Source organism: Bos taurus, chromosome 21, assembly GCF_002263795.3.
Source record: "Bos taurus isolate L1 Dominette 01449 registration number 42190680 breed Hereford chromosome 21, ARS-UCD2.0, whole genome shotgun sequence".
Taxonomy (NCBI): Eukaryota; Metazoa; Chordata; class Mammalia; order Artiodactyla; family Bovidae; genus Bos; species Bos taurus.
In genome coordinates, this window is record NC_037348.1 from 34,507,706 (window position 1) to 34,528,495 (window position 20,790).

Genomic DNA, 20,790 nt, shown 5'->3' on the forward strand with positions numbered 1-20,790 from the left:
GCAGTCCTCCTGAGGTGGGGGGTGGGGGCGGGGGATATGTGGGGAAAACCACCCGGACTCTCAGTGAATTAACTGTGTTTGTGGGGCTTGGGTGGGGTTGGGGTATTCTGGTCACATGCTGGGCTGGGTGGAGAGGGCAGAGGGGAAACCGTGGCCACATCCCTTTGGGTGGAGGAGACACTGGGGACCCAGGGTGCCACCCCTGAGCTGTGCGAGTGTGGGCTTTGGAAGTAGGACTGATTCTGGGTCTTCTAGAATGGGCAGGATTTGGGGAGGAGGAGAGATTTCAGGAGAAAGTAATGTGAATAAGAGTATGGAGGTTGGGGTGGGGGGCTTCCCTAGTGGCTCAGAGGGTAAAGAATCTGCCTACAATGCAGAAGACTGGGGTGCAACCCCTGGGTCAGGAAGATCCCCTGGAGAAGAAAATGGCAACCCACTCTAATTCCGTGGACAGAGGAGGCTGGTGGGCTACAGTCCATGGGGTGGCAAAGAGTCGGACAAGAATGAGTGACTCACACACACACACACACACACACACGGAGGTGGGAGGAGACTGGCCTGGAAAGGGAAGGGCCACTGAGGGGGTCCCCCGCTGCTGAGGGGGTCCCCCTCTCTTGCTGGGGGTTGGCTGAGGTGGGGACTACTGTGGGGCTGGGGCTACCAAGAGTGGGGCAAATGTGGCCACCCACACACCTGGATCTGTGGGGCCTCAAGAAATGTCTGTACAGCTATTGAAGACCACCCCCCACCACATTCCCAAACCCAAACTACAGCCTCAAACTGGCAGGAAGCCAGGCGGGGCCAGGGAGCTCCAACCCACATTCAAGGGTGCCCAGGAAGAGGGCAAGGGAGGCAGAGATGGTCCCACCGAAGCCCACTGAAAAATGTATTCCTAGCCCTGTGTCTGTGGTGGACAGCGTCTGTCCTTAATATGGAAGCAGAGTCATGAGAGTGTGATCAGGCTGGGACACTGGACACTCAGGGCTATGTGAGCCAGAGGAGGGGGTCTAGTCCAGTTTGTGGGGTGAGGGAAAAGCATCCAGGTAAGCTTTCTGGAGGAGGTGGTACCTAAGCTGAGTTTCAAAAGCTGACTTAGTCAAGTGACAAGCAGGAGGATGTCCAGAGAGATGGAGCAGCGTAAGTAAATATACAGAGGATTACACATCTCAGAGCGTTCAAGGAACAATTAGCTGTTCCCATAGGGGTGGGGATGGGTAACTTCAGAGAGCCAGTCAGAGGGGCCAGGAATGTCTGACCAGAGACTCCGGCTTCACCCTGAGGGTACGGGGGCCCCAGGTGACTTTAAAACAAGCGAGTAGCTAGTTCAGTCAGGGTACAAATGTTCCCCAGCTGCCCCCGACTCAGATCTTAGGCCCACATCCTACAAGAAGCCAAGCCTGCTCAGCGGTGAACAGAGCCAGAGATGTCAAGGGGTCCACGTTGGGTTAGGATTATAAGGCCTTAGATACTCAGAGTCAACGAAACTCTTGACATTACCATGTCCTACCCCATCCTTTGTTTTCTGAGGAAACCAAAGTCCAGAGATGGGCAGTGACTCGCCCAAGGTAACACAGCACGAGGGACTTGGCTCCATCCTGCTGTTTTCCATCAGAGGTGCAGTCATCCTCGACCTGTTTTCCATCAGAGGTGCAGTCATCCTCGACCTGTGCTCTGGTGACAGCAGCTCAGCGGGAGCTGCAAGCTGATGGGGGATGGGGAGATACTGTGTGTAGAAGGAGGGGAAGGGGGGCTGGCCAGACTCCAAGTCTCACAGCTGCTACCCTACATTCCTGGGCCTCCCTGTCTCCACTTTGCTGGTCTCAGCAGTTCTGGGGGCTCTGGTCAGGGGCTTCAGAGCTCTCACAGGCTCTTGTCCCTAAGCATAGCACCCTTTAATCTGGAAAGGGGCAGGGTTGGAGGCAGCAGGGCACCTAGATCCAGACAAAACTCGAGGCAGACGCAGGGGAGCATCAGAAATGCTATTTATTTCTCTGCCGCCCCCAGGCTGGCTAGTCTCTCCCAAGGTTGTGGGGGAAGGCAGGCGATAGATGTGTACCTGGAGAGGAAGGCAGGGCAGGAATCCAGGATGGAGGGGCACACCAAGGGAGGAAGAGTTGGAGATGAGCACCATCCTGGGCCTTCTAGTCCTGTCTGAGGGCAGAGACTCCCCAGCCCTCAAGTTGTTAGAGAACACGGAAGGTCAGCAGGAGCTCAAGCAGTTCAGAGAGCCTCCAAGCCACGCCAGCCACTTGTTCTGCGCCTAATTCTACATCTCCAGTGCCAATCTGCTTCAGGCTACTTCCCTGCCCAGCCCCAAGCCCCAGGCCCTGACCATAGCCTTTGAGAGCTTGTCAGTCCCAGTGCCTGGAAGTCCATCAGTGGGGCTCCCCCTGGGTGGTTAGGGCATTGCCTGGTCGGCATGCTACCCCCGAGACAGAGGAGCATGTGCAGTGTGGTTAGCAGCAATTAGCACCGTAGACGGTGAGTTAGGGGATTCAATTCCATCCTAGTCACTAGCTTTGAGCAAGTCTAGAAGTGGGGTTGCTGAGTGTCCCAGAAGGGATGAGAAGGGGAGGTAGGAAGGTGGGAAGTCCCTGATGCAGGCTCCAAGAATTGCTACCCCCAGGCCCCCGCACCACTTGTGAGGGACAGCCATCGGTCAGGGCAGGAGTCAACAAGCCCCCAGGTAGGGGTGGGGCTAGAAGGAAGCGAGGAAGAGGAAGAGGAGGCTCTGGCCCAGCAGAAGCAGCCCAGGGGGCTGCTTCCCAGGGACCCCTTCTGCTGTTGCTGCAGCCTCGGGGCCCCTGGCGCGGCTGAGGTAGATGATGACCACGTTGTCCTCTGGACCCGACGGCTGCACCTCGTTGTCGACCGTGTAGCAGACCTTCCCCTCGGCCGCTTTGCCCTGGAACCTGCGCCCCAGCGCGTCCTCACCACCCTCACCTGGTGTGGCCAGGGCCACATTTACCGAGCTCTCCGCGCTGCCCAGCTCGTTGGTGGCCAGGCAGCTGTAGGTACCCTCCTCCAGCTTGCCAAAGTCAGGGATGAGCAGGCTGCCATTGGCAAAGGCTTGGAAGCGCGGGCGGCTGCTGGCTGCCAGGACACCAGGCAGGGCACGCCCATCGGCACCCACGTTGGGGCTAGTGATCTCCACGGTGCCACCGGGCGTCTGGATGTGCCAGTGGAGCTGAGGGGCCGGCTGCCCATCCACGTCACAGTGCAGTGCCAACACGAAGCCCGGACGCAGCTCGGCCCCATCCTGGCTGGGCTGGTAGGTAAGCTGCACCGAGGGTGCGGAGCAGGGCAGCGGCAGCAGGCGGTTCAGCCGCGTGCCCTTGAGCACGTGGGGCGAAGTGCAGGTGATGTTGTCCTGCTCTGGGATGGACACGGCCGTGGTCAGGGCCCACGTCTTGAACCACACGATGCCGCAGGTACAGTCGAAGGGGTTGTCGTTGATCTGCAGGTGAGACAGTGCAGTGAGCGGGGCAAAGGTGCCCTCGGCCAGCGTGTGCAGGCGGTTATGGTTGAGCTGCAGCGAGCGCAGGGCACGAAGGCTGCGGAAGGCATCGCGGGGGATGAAGGTCAGTTCGTTGCTGTCCATCTTGAGCAACTGAAGGGCGCTGAGGCTGTGCAGGTCGCTCCAGGCAAAGTCGGAGATGAGATTGTGGCTGAGATCCAGGCTCTTGAGTTGGCTCAGAGAGGCCAGGGCACCCGCGGCCACACTGCGGATCTCGTTGTGGGCCAGCCACAGCGACTGCAGCCGGGGCACCTCCCTAAAGGCGCCCCCCGGCAGGCTTGGCAGCTGGTTGGCCGATAGGCTCAGCGTGGTCACGTTGGCCGGGAAGCCGGATGGTACTGCCTGCAGGTCACGGTAGGCACAGTCAGCAATGTGGAAGCCGTACTTCTCCCCGCATTCACAGGGCTCTGGACAGGCCTGTGCCAGGCCCACGAGGACCACCAGGCACAGCAGACGCAGCTCCTGCATCCTGCAGAGAAGGACATGCCTACAAGGTGACCCCCAAAGACCCACAGAAGGCACTTGTCCCTCTCAGCACCCTGACACAGAGCTCTTCCCCATCAGAAGGCCCTGCCCACATAATCCAGATAAGACACCCCCACACCACCTAGCCCACCACCCCCATTCTACAGAAGGGGAAACTGAGGCCCACAGAAGGTCCAGGACTTGCCCGAGGTCACGCAGTCAGGAGGGGGGCGAAGATAGGACGGAAGAGGACCCCAGCTCCTTCTCTGAGCCGAGAGCTCTCCCTGCCTCGGCTGGCTCCTAGCTGACTTTGTGACTTGAAATCTGTTTTCCAGCCACCTCCTCCCCCAGCATTTGGCAGAGCCTCCCTCCTGCCCTCCCACATCCTGGCCACAGCCCCTCCCCCTGGAGCCCCCCAAAGGTATGCTCTGCCCCCTGGCCTAGACAAGGCCCCTTGTGCAGCGCACACCACCCCCATGAGCCCCACCCACTGCTCTCCCGCTCCTACCAGCCGTGACCACAGCACACACCAGACCCTTTCTACAGACTCACACCCTTGGCCTTTTCGGTCCAAACTACACCAGGCAGCTGCCTAAGTAAACCCCTGCCAGGACCTCTCAGCTGGCTTGGAGGAGGCCAGTGGCTCAACCCAAATACTGCTGGGGTTTCCAGAGCTGTGGTTGTTAGAGGGATCCATGGCCCCTGAACAGATCCAAGCAAGGGATTGTCTGAGCACACCAAACCAACAGGAAAGTGCCCAGCCCCCGTGCCCAGTAGACTGCTTTCTCCTCCCACTGGACCTTAGAGCCCTTTTGCCGCTGACTTACCTTCAAACTACTCTTTCTTAGTCAAGCAGAACTTCTTCTAAGATGGAACCAATGAGCAACAAAGAAAGAGTTAGTCCTGGACAGTCTGCAGGGCCAAGGGAAGATGACGATGCTGGAGGAAGGGACAGCCTGGTCCCTGTCCCACCTTCAGTCTGCACACCTGGGCCTGCCCTTATCCAGACAGGGTGCCTGAGACCATCTGTTGAGACAAGGCTGCAGGAAGAGAACCCAGGCAGTCCGTTTACTCCCTCCTTCCAGCAAAACTGCCTCTCTGCAGCAACAAGGACCCGTGTTTCATAAGTGACACCAGAAACTTGAGGGGGAAAAGATGCCAAATTTTTTGTTTTTTTCTTCTCTCTCTCTCTCACTCACTTTTAGCAGCTTCAACTTCCTTAAAGACACAGCACTAGCTGGACAGGACCCAAGAAAAGATGGGGCCAGAAGGACTTTATGGGAGGGAGGGGTGAGAAATTGAATCCCATGGAAGGTGGGGGACTTTTAACCTCACTTTGAACAGGAGAAAAAGGAGAGGGCATTCTCCAAGTTGGGACCATGTGAGGGACTGTGTGCATGTCTGAGTGTGGCTGTGACATCTCTGTGTGTGGATGAGTTTGTATGTGTGTGTGTGTGTGGATGTGGGTGTGAGATGATGTATGTGTGAATTTGTGTGTTTGGGAATGTTTGAGTGTGTGTATTCGTGCAGGTTGTGAGGTTAAGTCTTCGTGTGTTTGTGTGGATGTGCGTGAGTCTAATTCGTATATTTGGGCATGTGTGTGTGTGTTTATGTGTAGAAATGAATGTGCATCTCTGTGATCATGTGTCTGTGTGGGTGGTGGGTGTGTTCCAGTGAAAAGCTGAGGCCAAAGCGTATAAAACACCCACCGTGATGCAGAGTCTCAGGGAGAAGCCAAAACTTCAGACCTGTTTTTGTAAGAAAACACATCCTCCTCACCAGCCCGCCACCCCAAGTCACGCCTGCCTGCTGGCTCCAAGGCTGGGCTGCCCTAAACACTTGAAGTCCCGGGAGGTCTCCGGATGAGCCAAGCTGGGAGAGGAGGGCGGAGGCAGGCAGGGGTGTGACTGCACTCCAGTAGGGTAACAGGAAGCTCCGGACAGGAATCGGCTGGGCTTCAGCTTTCTGATGGGGACTCTGAGGCACTCAGGCACAGAGATGGTTCTATCACCCAGGACTGTCCACCTGGCAGCCAGGTGAGGTTGAGGACCTTGCTCCTCCTGTAATATGCTCTCTGGGGCCTCCCAAAGGACCTGAAACCCCACCGTTGGCGCTGCTTGTCTGGAGAGGCAGCATCGCTCTCTGAACTCCACTGTCCCAACTCTAACTGCCTTGCGGGGGAGGAGACTTACACCCAGTTCTTGTTTCATGTATATATATATTTTATTTCTCTGAAGCTAATAATAGCCTTTAAAAAAAGTGTCCTTCTATCTGCATTGTCTATTTCTTCAAGTTGCTTTTTTCCCCCCACTGTTAGTTTTACTTGTTTAGAATTGTCTTTCCTTTTAGAGGTATTCTCAGTTCATTCACTCAACATAAATGTACTCTCACGTGTTTAAAGGGAGATCCCTGTACTAGAGAGGAAGCCTGTTGGAGGCAGACTACTTGTTCTCCCAGTTGTTGTTAATCCCTGGCACAAGAGAAGATGCTCGATAAATAGCTCTTGACTCAATGAGTGGGTGAGTTGGGTGAGCATCAGATGCCAGAAGTGAAAGCACTTTGGAGGTTCCCTTCTCCACACCCTCTTGTACAGATAGGGACTCTGGGTCCAGACCGGGTTCCTTAGGACATTTTAAGGCTATCTCACACAATGTAGGGGACCCACTTCCCAGGCGGCACTAGTGGTAAAGAACCTGCCTGCCAATGCAGGAGACATAAGATATATGGGTTCAATCCCTGGGTTGGGAGGGAATGACCACCCACTCCCGTACCCTTGCCTGGAGAATCCCATGGACGGAGGAGCCTGGCAGGCTACAGTCCATGGGGTCGCACAGAGTTGGGCATGACTGAGCGACTTAGCGTGAGCATGAGCGTGCGTGGGGGATCCGCACTCTGTTGAGTGTGTGAGCATGTTACCGGCCTTCCTGGGGGTCCTTGCACCTCATTCCACATTGTCAAAGACCTTGATGGTAACCCAGCGCTAGGCCACCCTCAGAATCCCGTGCAGAACAGCTGGGGGTGGGGGTGTGGGGGGAACGGGGGCTATGGCAGGAGAAGCAAGAGTAACCTGCCCACTGAGTCTGCACCCATTAGTCACTGACAACCCTCCCGCATCTGCCCAGATCCCATCACCTCCTGAGGGTAAAAAGCGGGCAGCATGACCCTCCTCTCCCAGGAAGGACAATAAGACAAGGGCCACCGGGACGCAGTGGGCCTCTACTAAGAAGCATCTCGTGTCCTCCAAGGCACTTCACAGTGGGCCACGTGGGGCCACCCACCACAGAGCCTGAGAAGCGGTGGCACGCCTCCAAGGGTGGGGCTTATCACCTCCTAGGCAGCCCCTTGGCTCTCCGGATGCCATCATCTTATCAAGTTATTCCTGCAAAGCCCGTCCCACAGGAGATGATGTGAGCAGGTAAGGACACAGCTGGGAGTCAGCTCCCCTTTCTCTTCCCAGGCCAGAAGCTCCCTGGGGGCCTGGAGATGGGGGTCCTTGGTGAGTGTGTGGACACCCTGACTGTCCCTAGATCACAGATGCGGGCATAAAGGCCCAGGACTAGAGAGCATCTCTCAGACCCCAAACCTCTACACCATCTCTGGATACCTGGCAGCCCTTCAACAGTGGAAGGGAGAATTGGGAGGTGAGGAGTGGGAGGGAAGGAGTCAGGTCTGGAAGCCCTTCCTGCCTGCCCCATCCTGGCTCCTGCAGGCCTCAGGGTAGAGTGCCCAGCAGTCCTGGGATATGGGGCTTTCGGTGTTAAAGTCCAGACAGTCCCAGGCCAGCTGGAACAGCTGATCGCCCTAACAGGGGAGGTGGTGCTCGTCTCTTCCCAGAGTTTTTCTTCCGGCTCCCCCTTCTCCAGCCCTCCTTGGAAGCCCAGCCCTTTCTCCTCCCATCCCTCCAGCTTCTCCTTCCCGCTGGGCGGCCAATCCCTCCCCAGCTGCAGCGGCTTAGCCCTCCTGAAGCCCCCACCCCAAAGAGGCCTCACTCCCGCTGAGTGACCAGAGCCACGTCAGCTTTTCCTGGAAGGCAAAGAAAGATCCTGGAGAGAGAGAGAAAGAAAATAGAGTGAGAGGGATAGAGCCCAGCAGAGAGGGAAACGGAGGGAAGCTGAGAGACCAAGGAAAGAAAGACAGAGAGATGGGGAGGGGTGAAAGAAAACGCAGAATCACCAAGAACCAGAGTTAGAATGAAGGTAGAGAAAGGAAGACACAGCAAAGGAGATGGAGAGAGAAGGTCTGGTGGGCCTGGAAATCAGCTTTGAGAGGAAGGAGACAGCAGGCACTCAGATGCGAGGGCAGCCGTGGTGGTAGGGCTTTGCCATCATGCCAAGAGGGCGGGTGGGTCTTGATCCCAACCTCACTCTCTCTCCACACAGCTTGTGGGAATAACTGGGAGGGAGCTCAGCTGCTCCTGGAGGGACCTGGGTAAGCCTGTGGGTCTCCCCCGAAGGAGAGTCTGTCCTGGGCCATTGAGAATAGTTTCTCTTTTTCGTGTGGGAGTCAGATGAGACTGTCTGATGTCCTTCAGCCCTGATGTTCTAGAATTTCTAATGAACGTCTACCTTCACGTGAGCAGTTTGTGTGCACATGTGTGTTCATGCACAATCATTTCTATTTACACGCACTGTGCTGGTTTTCCATGTGTGCTTGTTGGTACGTGCACACTGTGGGTATGAGGGGTAGAAAGCTTGAGCGTCAGCTCCTCGTGGGGGCTCCCGAGGCTGTAACTGGGGGCATAGGCCAGGCCCCATCTTCTCGCCTCCACCCAGAGGCCCCCGCCCAGACAGAGCATGCCTGGCCCCCGGCTGACTCTACTCCTGTTTCCTTTCCCACCCTCCACCTTCCTCTCCACACACCCCTCTCCATTGCTCAAGTGTGAGGGTCTCGCACCTAGAGCCAGAGATCCTGGAATGTGAAGTCAAGTGGGCCTTAGAAAGCATCACTACGAACAAAGCTAGTGGAGGTGATGGAATTCCAGTTGAGCTATTTCAAATCCTGAAAGATGATGCTGTGAAAGGGCTGTACTCAATATGCCAGCAAATTTGGAAAACTCAGCAGTGGCCACAGGACTGGAAAAGGTCAGTTTTCATTTCAAACCCAAAGAAAGACAATGCCAAAGAATGCTCAAACTAACGCACAATTGCACTCATCTCACACGCTAGTAAAGTAATGCTTAAAATTCTCCAAGCCAGGCTTTAGCAATATGTGAACTTCCTGATATTCAAGCTGGTTTTAGAAAAGGCAGAGGGACCAGAGATCAAATTGCCAAAATCCGCTGGATCATCAAAAAAGCAAGAGAGTTCCAGAAAAACATCTATTTCTCTTTTATTGACTATGCCAAAGCCTTTGACTGTGTGGATCACCATGAACTGTGAAAATTCTTCAAGAGATGGGAATAGCAGACCACCTGACTTGCCTCTTGAGAAATCTGTGTGCAGGTCAGGAAGCAACAGTTAGAACTAGACATGGAGCAATAGACCGGTTCCAAATAAGGAAAGGAGTATATTGTCACCCTGCTTATTTAACTTACACGCAGAGTACATCATGAGAAACACTGGGCTGGAGGAAGCACAAGCTGGAATCAAGATTGCCAGGAGAAATGTCAATAACCTCAGATATGCAGATGACACCACCCTTATGGCAGAAAGTGAAGAAAAACTAAAGAGCCTCTTGATGAAAGTGAAAGAGGAGAGTGAAAAAGTTGGCTTAAAACTCAACATTCAGAAAACTAAGATCATGGCATCCGGTCCCATCATTTCATGGCAAATAGGTGGGGAAACAGTGTCAGACTTTATTTTTGGGGGCTCCAAAATCACTGCAGATGGTAACTGCAGCCATAAAATTAAAAGACGGTTGCTCCTTGGAAGGAAAGTTATGACCAACCTAGACAGCATATTCAAAAGCAGAGACATTACTTTGCCAACAAACGTCCATCTAGCCTGAGGGTCTCTTCCTTCTCTTCTTTGGTTTCACTTCCTCAGACCCTGAAAACCAGACAGTGTCTCCCTTATCTGCCCCACCCTCCACCCTGTTCCCTGTGTTCAGTTCTCATATCACCTGCTCCCACCTTGGGGCCCTGCTATTGCTCTTTTCTCAAACTGGACTCTATAGGGCTCACTTCTTCTATCTCTGGAGACTTTCAGATACCAACTCCCCAGATCTTCCCCAGTCACCATATTGTCACTCTGTCCCCTCAGTTCAGTTCAGTCAGTTCAGTCACTCAGTCGTGTCTGACTCTTTGCAACCCCATGAATTGCAGCACGCCAGGCCTCCCTGTCCATCACCAGCTCCCAGAGTCCACCCAAACCCATGTCCATTGAGTCGATGATGCCATCCAACTATCTCATCCTACGTCGTCCCCTTCTCCTCCTGCCCTCAATCTTTCCCAGCATCAGGGTCTTTTCAAATGAGTCGGCTCTTTGCATCAGGTGGCCAAAGTATTGTAGTTTGAGCTGCAACAACAGTCCCTTCAATGAACGCCCAGGACTGATCTTTAGGATGGACTGGTTGGATCTCCTTGCAGTCCAAGGGACTCTCAAGAGTCTTCTCCAACACCACAGTTCAAAAGCATCAATTCTTCAGCGCTCAGCTTTCTTTATAGTCCAACTCTCACATCCATACATGACCACTGGAAAAACCGTAGCCTTGGCTAGATGGACGTTTGTTGGCAAAGTAATGTCTCTGCTTTTGAATATGCTGTCTAGGTTGGTCATAACTTTCCTTCCAAGGAGCAACCGTCTTTTAATTTTATGGCTGCAGTTACCATCTGCAGTGATTTTGGAGCCCCCAAAAATAAAGTCTGACACTGTTTCCCCACCTATTTGCCATGAAATGATGGGACCGGATGCCATGATCTTAGTTTTCTGAATGTTGAGCTTTAAGCCAACTTTTTCACTCTCCTCTTTCACTTTCACCAAGAGGCTCTTTAGTTTTTCTTCACTTTCTGCCATAAGGGTGGTGTCATCTGCATATCTGAGGTTATTGACATTTCTCCTGGCAATCTTGATTCCAGCTTGTGCTTCCTCCAGCCCAGTGTTTCTCATGATGTACTCTGCATGTAAGTTAAATAAGCAGGGTGACAATATACTCCTTTCCTTATTTGGAACCGGTCTATTGCTCCATGTCTAGTTCTAACTGTTGCTTCCTGACCTGCACACAGATTTCTCAAGAGGCAAGTCAGGTGGTCTGCTATTCCCATCTCTTGAAGAATTTTCACAGTTCATGGTGATCCACACAGTCAAAGGCTTTGGCATAGTCAATAAAAGAGAAATAGATGTTTTTCTGGAACTCTCTTGCTTTTTTGATGATCCAGCGGATTTTGGCAATTTGATCTCTGGTCCCTCTGCCTTTTCTAAAACCAGCTTGAACATCAGGAAGTTCACATATTGCTAAAGCCTGGCTTGGAGAATTTTAAGCATTACTTTACTAGCGTGTGAGATGAGTGCAATTGTGCGTTAGTTTGAGCATTCTTTGGCATTGTCTTTCTTTGGGATTGGAATGAAAACTGACCTTTTCCAGTCCTGTGGCCACTGCTGAGTTTTCCAAATTTGCTGGCATATTGAGTACAGCCCTTTCACAGCATCATCTTTCAGGATTTGAAATAGCTCAACTGGAATTCCATCACCTCCACTAGCTTTGTTCGTAGTGATGCTTTCTAAGGCCTGCTTGACTTCACATTCCAGGATCTCTGGCTCTAGGTCAGTGATCACACCATTGTGATTATCTTGGTCGTGAAGATCGTTTTTGTACAGGTCTTCTGTGTATTCTTGCCACCTTTTCTTAATATCTTCTGCTTCTGTTAGGTCCATACCATTTCTGTCCTTTATTGAGCCCATCTTTGTATGAAATGTTGCCTTGGTATCTCTAATTTTCTTGAAGAGATCTCTAGTCTTTCTCATTCTATTGTTTTCCTTATTTCTTTGCACTGATCACTGAGGAAGTCTTTCTTATCTCTTCTTGCTATTCTTTGGAACTCTGCATTCAGATGCTTATATCTTTCCTTTTCTCCTTTGCTTTTTGCTTCTTTTCCTTTCACAGCTGTTTGTAAGGCCTCCTCAGACAGCCATTTTGGTTTTTTGCATTTCTTTTTCTTGGGGATGGTCTTGATCCCTGTCTCCTGTATATTGTCACGAATCTCCTCCATAGTTCTTCAAGCACTCTGTCTTGAAGAAATCTAAGAGATTTCGTCCCTTAAATCTATTTCTCACTTCCACTGTATAATCGTAAGGGATTTGATTTAGGTCATACCTGAATGGTCTAGTGGTTTTCCCTACTTTCTTCAATTTCTGAATCTGTCCCCTCACCTTGCCTTATTTGTCCCTCTTTTTTTTTTCCTGCATGGCTGTGGGATTTACCGGATTTCAGCTCCCTGACCACAGATTGAACCCGGGCCACTGGACCACAAGGGAATTCTCTGTCCCTCTTCCTAACGCCTTTGATGTACCTGAGACTAATCCTTCTCCATCTCGCCAGTCCGAATATGAGCTCCACAAGAGGGGGTACTTGGTTCTGTTCACTGCAGTACCCCCACTGCCAAGGGCCACTTAGTAGGTGCTCAATAAATAGTGTTGAATGAATTAGTGAAGAAAGACCTCTAGGCTCCTAGCAGGAAGCCTCTGCCCGCAGCCCTCCTCTGTCTGCCCAGGGTCTCACCAGCCCCTCCCTTGTGTGTGGCACTGCCCTCTCTGTCACTGGACACTCTCTAGCTGGCCTTTCTGGTCCCCACCTCCTAGCACCATCCTCACTGCCCTCTCCTGACCTTTCCCTTAGTTCACAGGGACCATTTTCAGCAGCAGAGCCAACTGGGACATATTTCATTGGAATTATTTTTGTTCTTCTGCAGGTCAATCCCACAATTTCCAGAAATTCAGACCTTGGCCACACACCCAGAGCACATAGCAGATGTCCGGTTTTCAGCTCCAGCCCTTCTCCAAGGCTAGAGGTGGGATTGGAGATTGCTGTGAATGAATGAGGCTTTGAATTAATGTTCCAGACTGGGACCAGAGTTATAGGTCAGGATACCTGTCCCTAAGTAGCTCTAGGGTACTGAAACAGGCCAGAGGCTGTTTGTTAGGGGTCAGCTTGAAAGGCTAGGTTTGGATGAAGGTGCAGGTTTAGAGGGTGGGACAGGAGTATTTTAAAACCAGGTCTGAAGCAGGGTCTGGGATCCAGAATGGGAAAGTAGCAATGGTTCCTGTGCCTTACTGGAAGGCGAAATCCTTGGCAGTAGGCAGAAGACTACAGACTAATGTAAACAGACCAAAGGAGAAACAGGGAGACAAGGGCAGAGAGAGAAAGAAGAGAGGAGAGAGCAGGCAGCACCGGAGCCATGAGAGAGCAGGGTGGGAAAGGTGGTGACAGCCAGGAGGAGCGTGGAGCATCCTGCCAGCAGCGGAAAGCCCTCCAGGTTAATGCTTCCCATTAACCGGCCAGGCTGCAGCACCATTTCCATGTAATCCTGCTCCACACAAACCTGCAGAAAGAGGTTGCAGGCAGGGCAGCAGGCTTCTCCCAACCTTGAGAGGCTTCCTGGGGGTACCAGTGGGAGCACCACCTGGAGATGGAGAGAGGACAGGAGTTCTTGCTGAGGCCGCTGACCATGGGGAAGCAGGGCCACAGGGCTGTGCTGACCTCAGCCTAAGGCCGCCTCTCAGGGGAAGACAAGAAGAGGAGACAGGCGGCTGGCCAAGCTGGCGAGGTGGCCTCAGCTGCAGAGAACTCTGGGAGAGAACCAGGCAGGACAGAATGCTGCACCACGTAGGGGTGTAGGGGTTGGGAGGAGGGGGTGTGAGCTGGGGGTCAGGAAGATTTGAGGGAGGAGATTGGAACCTGAATGGTTTTTCATAACAAAGAATGCAAATCGTTCAACAGCAAATCAAATGGACAGAGGCTTAATGTAAAATATTACAGTTCTCTGCCTCCCATCCTTTCCTCCCCCGTCCTCCCCAGAGGCGACAAGTTGGGATGGTTTCTGTTTTTAGTTCTGCTGTGGTTACACACATCAGGCCTGCCCAGAACGTTTGCAGGGCCTGGGACAAGGGCACATTGGGGGTACACACAGCATGTGTCTAAATATTTAGAAGTTGTAAATCCTGCAAGCTACATAAAGTGTTATATTTTCCTACCTTGAAAAATGTACTTTCATAACCACTTGAAGGCCAAGTTCAAATTTAGAATTCTTGTACTCTTTGGAGTCCTAGAACTAGACAGGCAGGCAGGGCCCACCCACTGTCTCCCACAGCCCCCAGCTGACAGCTGTCCTGTTTCTCTTCCCATCCCAGGCTCCATCCTGTACCACGAGGAGCCCTATGCAAAGAAAAGTGAATGCCCCAGTCCCTCCACCCAAGCTCTGTCCACATCCCCTGCTTCCCTCAAACTGACTCAGGCCTCAGGGGACATACATCCTGGTGTAGCTCTCCCTCAGGAGGAGTGGTTAGGGTGAGAAGACTTACAGAGGCCCTGGAAGAAGGTTTCAGGCTGTTCATTTGGGCAGAGAATTCCCAGGTCTAGAAGTGGGTGCAGGCTCTAGGTAGAAAAGTCCCCTTGAGAGGCATGAGCAAGATGGGATTGCTAGATAAAATACAGGATGTCCATTGAACAGCAATAATTTTTTAGTGTAAGTATGGCCCCAATAGTAAATGGGAGCATACTAATACTGAAAACAACAACAACAACAACAACCATATTTGTTATCTGAAATTCTACTAAACATGGCAACTCTAGGCTAGAGTCAGAGCAGAGCCTTCTAAAGTGCAGGGCTAGTTAAAATAGTCCTGGTTCTTCTACTGGTTGCATTTGTTCTCTAAATAGTACCCCTTCCTTCCTACTCCATGGAGTGGTGCTGTGTGCTTGCTTTGTCACTCAGTCATGTCCAACTCTTTGCTACCCGATGGACTGGAGCCCGCTAGGCACCTCTGTCCACGGGGAGTCTCCAGGCAAGAATACTAGAGTGGTTTGCCATGCCCTCCTCCAGAGGATCTTCCCAACCCAGGGACTGACACTAGGTCTCCTGCATTGCAGGCAGATTCTTCACCATCTGAGCCACCAGGGAAGGAGACACCATCTAATGCCTTCCCACTAAACAAAATGAGAAATTTACCACTCCTTTCTCTCCTCTTCCCCTCCCCCACACTCATCTACCTCTCAACCTGTCTGTAACAGTGTGACATTGAAAAGAATGATGATATTCAAATGCTGTGTTGAAGTCATAATTATGACAGTTGCATTTTGTCTTTAGATTGACTTTAAAAGTTAAGAAAAATCAATAAGCCAATATTACTAGGAGTATAGTTCACTGCTGAGCGAAGGAATATGTACCCAAGGATGATTTCTTTCCCTTCTGATCTGAGGTCATGATGCCCAGGCCATTTAAAGGGTGGCTAAGAATGCCTCAAGGTCACATGTATTCAGTTTTCTTAGGCTCCATCAAGTACTCAAAGGCTTGCCACATTTTCATTTGCTTTATATTTGGGTGATGGCTTTTTTTGTACAGCGTTTGATTTTCATGGAGTTTCTAATTGCTTTCTTTATTCCTATTGTCAAAAGAATAATGTGCCTTCACCATATTCTAAAAATGACCCCGCTTTGTATACATCTCCTTGTGCTGACATTGCCTCATATTAAAAGCCCCTACTTTCCTTAATGATTTGCTTTATTGATATACGAGCAGCTTCTATTTATTTTTGCTTTTCAAGCAGCTGGAAGCCCTTTGAAACCCTGATGCCTTGTTCAGTTATAGAGCCCAGAATGAGGCCAGGCTTGAGAGGGCACCACTGACTTGATGGACATGAGTTTGAGCAAGCTCCGGGAGTTGGTAATGGACAGGGAAGCCTGGCGTACTGCAGTCCATGGGGTCGCAAAAGTCGGACACGACTGAGCGACTGAACTGAATTGAGAGGGCATCTAATCAAAAGACCCCTTTAGAAGCCTCAAGCTCCTCCCTGATACTCAATCATAATGTTCCCTCTAGAACACCATCAATTCTGGGGAAGTTTTTACTCCAAAGAGGCCCATCACTTTGGAGAATTTTGAGGGTATCCTTCTTAGAAGAATTCCAAACATTATTAATGGTTTCTGGAGCCCTGTGCCTAGCCCCAGTTCAGTGACTGCCTTCAGGAAGCTTCCAGTCTGTTGGTTTATCTTGCCGATACATGAGGCTCACACATGAAGAAAAACCCAACTGCCCATCCCAGAGAATGAGAGATCTTCTCAGGCTCTTCTCCTTACCACTTCCTATTGGACACTTGAGACCTCTCTCCCAAGAAGGAAGGCTGGTTGCTGGTGGGAAGAGGGCAGAGAGGGGTTGGGAGGGCACATCGATTGACTCACTCCTCTTTAGGTTGTATGAACCATTAGGGGATACCCCAAAGGCCAGGATGGGGCCATTGAACTCAGAGGCAGTGTTGCCAAAATCTTGGCTCCTTGTGAACCAATGGCAAACATAAATAAGGAGACAGACTTATGGAGGAGAAGGAAAGAGTGGCTTTTTTACTTTGCCAGGCAAAGGGGTAACACAGCAGGCCAATGCCATAAGAACTATACCCCCTATCCCCAGTGAGTAGAGAGAAGTTATATAGTCAGGCCGGAGAAGGCAATGGCACCCCACTCCAGTACTCTTGCCTGGAAAATCCCATGGACAGAGGAGCCTGGTGGGCTGCAGTCCATGGGGGTCCCTAAGAGTCAGACACGACTGAGCGACTTCACTTTGACTTTTCACTTTCATGCATTGGAGAAGGAAATGGCAACCCACTCCAGTGTTCTTGCCTGGAGAATCCCAAGGACGGGGAGCCTGGTGGGCTGTCGTCTATGGGGTCGCACAGAGTCGGACATGACTGAAGCAACTTAGCAGCAGCAGCAGCATGTACTCAGGCAGGAATAGGCAGTAAGAATCAAGGCAGTAACAGTCTTTCATAAAGTTTCAAAAGGATGGGGTTGTTGACAAGGGGAGGGTGTGTTTGGGATCTTAGGTGGTCCAGCCAGTCTCCTAATCTTGATGAGTCTCTGGTCCTTTAATCTTACCTCAGGTGGTTTGCTTGCTGTTCCTCCTTTGACTGGCAGATGTTCTAACCTTTGGAACTGAGAGAAGGTCTTGGGAGCTGGAGTCTTACCCAAAAGAAATGGAGAACAACAATAAAAAAGCCTCCATGCCCAGGAGCACACAGGGCCCTGCTTGGCATCAAAAGCAGCACCCACCCTTGAAACCCTATCTCTTCCAGGCGGTTCCTCTGATGAATTTTAGAGAAGAATCTTCCAGTTTGGGGCTGAAAGGAGATTTGAAAAAAATTAATTATACCCCTGTTTTTGAAACTGTTTACCTCAGATTGGGACTCGAACCCAGCCAAAACCCATGGTACCTGGTTTCAGGACTTAATGAAGCTCAGGTTCTTGATGTCTCATAGCAGAAAGAATTCACTGAGAGACAAAGTGATAGATAAGAAGTGGATTTATTCAGGTTTAGAGAGGAGCACAGACAAAGTGTGGGCCATGGCAGAGAGAGAGTGTGGCGGCCAAATGTGGTGTGGTTAGTTTTTATAGACTGGGTAATTTCATATGCATTATTCCATCTATTTTGGAGAATGGGTGGAGGTTTTCAGGAATTGGGCCACTGCCCACTCCTTGCTCTTTTGATAGTGCCGTGGAACTGTCATGGCGCCTCTGGGTGTGTCATCTAGCTTGCTGACTGAGGATCAAGGTCTAGTCTTGTCTGCCATCTTGGCCCCATTTGATTCTAATCAGTTTATGTTGTCTTGGGCTATGTCATTCTTTCAAAAGTTGTGCCCTGTCCTTTTCCCTCCTGTTACATTTTTAGCTTTTTTTTCCTTCTTACTTGAGGCAGGAATTACCAAAAATTGTACCTCAGTTCAGTTCAGTTCAGTCGCTCAGTCATGTCCGACTCTCTGCGACCCCGTGAATTGCAGCACGCCAGGCCTCCCTGTTCATCACCAACTCCCAGAGTTCACTCAGACTCACGTCCATCGAGTCAGTGATGCCATCCAGCCACCTCATCCTCTGTCGTCCCCTTCTCCTCCTGCCCCCAATCCCTCCCAGCATCAGAGTCTTTTCCAGTGAGTCAACTCTTCGCATAAGGTGGCCAAAGTACTGGAGTTTCAGCTTTAGCATCATTCCTTCCAAAGAAATCCCAGGTCTGATCTCCTTCAGAATGGGCTGGTTGGATCTCCTTGCAGTCCAAGGGACTCTCAAGAGTCTTCTCCAATACCACAGTTCAAAAGCACCAATTCTTCAGCACTCAGCTTTCTTCGCAGTCCAACTCTCACATCCATACGTGACTACTGGAAAAACCATAGCCTTGACTAGACGGACCTTTGTTGGCAAAGTAATGTCTCTGCTTTTGAATATGCTGTCTAGGTTGGTCATAACTTTCCTTCCAAGGAGCAACCATCTTTTAATTTCATGGCTGCAGTCACTATCTGCAGTGATTTTGGAGCCCAGAAAAATAAAGTCTAACACTGTTTCCACTGTTTTCCCATCTATTTCCCATGAAGTGATGGGACCAGATGCCATGATCTTCGTTTTCTGAATGTTGAGTTTTAAGCCAATTTTTTCACTCTCCTCTTTCACTTTTATCAAGAGGCTTTTGAGTTCCTCTTCACTTTCTGCCATAGGGTGGTGTCATCTGCATATCTGAGGTTGTTGATATTTCTCCCGGCAATCTTGATTCCAGCTTGTGCTTCTTCCAGCCCAGCGTTTCTCATGATGTACTCTGCATAGAAGTTAAATAAGCAGGGTGACAATATACAGCCTTGACGAACTCCTTTTCCTATTTGGAACCAGTCTCTTGTTCCATGTCCAGTTCTAACTGTTGCTTCCTGACCTGCATACAGGTTTCTCAAGAGGCAGGTCAGGTGGTCTGGTATTCCCATCTCTTTCAGAGTTTATTGTGATGCACACAGTCAAAGACTTTGGCATAGGCAATAAAGCAGAAATAGATGTTTTTCTGGAACTCTCTTGCTTTTTCCATGATCCAGCGGATGTTGGCAACTTGATCTCTGGTTCCTCTGCCTTTTCTAAAACCAGCTTGAACATCAGGAAGTTCACAGTTCACGTATTGCTGAAGCCTTTTTTTGAGCATTTTGAGCATTACTTTACTAGCATGTGAGATGAGTGCAATTGTGCAGTAGTTTGAGCATTCTTTGGCATTGCCTTTCTTTGGGTTTGAAATGAAAACTGACCTTTTCGAGTCCTGTGGCCACTGCTGAGTTTTCCAAATTTGCTGGCATATTGAATGCAGCACTTTCACAGCATCATCTTTCAGGATTTGGAATAGCTCAACTGGAATTCCATCACCTCCACTAGCTTTGTTCGTAGTGATGCTTTCTAAGGCCCACTTGACTTCACATTCCAGGATGTCTGGCTCTAGGTCAGTGATTATACCATTGTGATTATCTTGGTCATGAAGATCTTTTTTGTATAGTTCTTCTGTGTATTCCTGCCACCTCTTCTTAATATCTTCTGCTTCTGTTAGGTCCATACCTTTTCTGTCCTTTATCGAGCCCATCTTTGCATGAAATGTTCCCTTGGTGTCTCTAACTTTCTTAAAGAGATCTCTAGTCTTTCCCATTCTATTGTTTTCCTCTACTTCTTTGCACTGATCACTGAGGAAGGCTTTCTTATGTCTTCTTGCTATTCTTTGGAACTCTGCATTCAGATGCTTATATCTTTCCTTTTCTCTTTTGCTTTTCGCTTCTCTTCTTTTCACAGCTATTTGTAAGCCCTCCTCAGACAGCCATTTTGCTTTTTTGCATTTGTTTTCCATGGGGATGGTCTTGATCCCTGTCTCCTGTACAATGTCATGAACCTCCGTCCATAGTTCATCAGGCACTCTATCAGATCTAGTCCCTTAAATCTATTTCTCACTTCCACTGTATAATCATAAGGAATTTGATTTAGGTCATACCTGAATGGTCTAGTGGTTTTCCCTACTTTCTTCAATTTCAGTCTGAATTTGGCAATAAGGAGTTCATGATCTGAGCCACAGTCAGCTCCTGGTCTTGTTTTTGCTGACTGTATAGAGCTTCTCGATCTTTGGCTGCAAAGAATATAATCAGTCTGGTGATGTCCATGTGTAGAGTCTTCTCTTGTGTTGTTGGAAGAGGGTGTTTGCTATGACCAGTGCATTTTCTTGGCAAAACTCTATTAGTCTTTGCCCTGCTTCATTCCATATTCCAAGGCCAAATTTGCCTGTTACTCCAGGTGTTTCTTGACTTCCTACTTTTGCATTCCAGTCCCCTATAATGAAAAGGACATATTTTTTGGGTGTTAGTGCTAAAAGGTCTTGTAGGTCTTCATAGAACCGTTCAACTTCAGCTTCTTCAGTGTTACTGGTTGGGGCATAGACTTGGATTACTGTGATATTGAATGGTTTGCCTTGGAAACGAACAGAGATCATTCTGTCATTTTTTATATTGCATCCAAGTACTGCATTTCAGACTCTTTTGTTGACCATGAGGGCTACTCCATTTCTTCTAAGGGATTCCTGCCCGCAGTAGTAGATATAATGGTCATCTGAGTTAAAATCACCCATTCCAGTCCATTTTAGTTCGCTGATTCCTAGAATGACGACATTCACCCTTGCCATCTCCTGTTTGACCACTTCCAATTTGCCTTGATTCATGGACTTGACACTCCAGGTTCCTATGCAATATAGCTCTTTACAGCATTGGACCTTGCTTCTATCACCAGTCACATCCACAACTGGGTATTGTTCTTGCTTTGGCTCCATCCCTTCATTCTTTCTGGAGTTATTCCTCCATTGATCTCCAGCAGCATATTGGGTACCTACCAACCTG

General features: G+C 50.2%; 1 protein-coding gene across 2 annotated transcripts; it reads right to left on the reverse strand.

Annotated features, from left to right (window-relative positions):
• Positions 1–1,965: 1,965 nt before the first annotated feature.
• Positions 1,966–5,092, reverse strand: ISLR (immunoglobulin superfamily containing leucine rich repeat). 2 transcript variants are annotated; one of them, XM_005221945.5, is made up of 2 exons: positions 4,188–4,296; positions 1,966–3,986 (listed from the first exon to the last, which is right to left on the reverse strand). In XM_005221945.5, exon 2 carries the CDS (start codon positions 3,983–3,985, stop codon positions 2,699–2,701), a length of 1,287 nt encoding a protein of 428 aa, XP_005222002.1. In that variant the 5' UTR covers position 3,986; positions 4,188–4,296; the 3' UTR covers positions 1,966–2,698. The 2 variants fall into 2 exon arrangements, with proteins under 2 accessions (XP_005222002.1, NP_001074198.1); NM_001080729.1 differs by lacking the exon at positions 4,188–4,296 and adding an exon at positions 4,810–5,092 and having other exon boundaries at positions 1,968–3,986.
• Between the last annotated feature and the right edge of the window lie 15,698 nt (positions 5,093–20,790).

What these genes read in the sequence shown, in the direction of transcription:
- ISLR (XM_005221945.5), bottom strand. Translation starts at nt 3,985, where the DNA reads ATGCAGGAGCTGCGTCTGCTGTGCCTGGTGGTCCTCGTGGGCCTGGCA.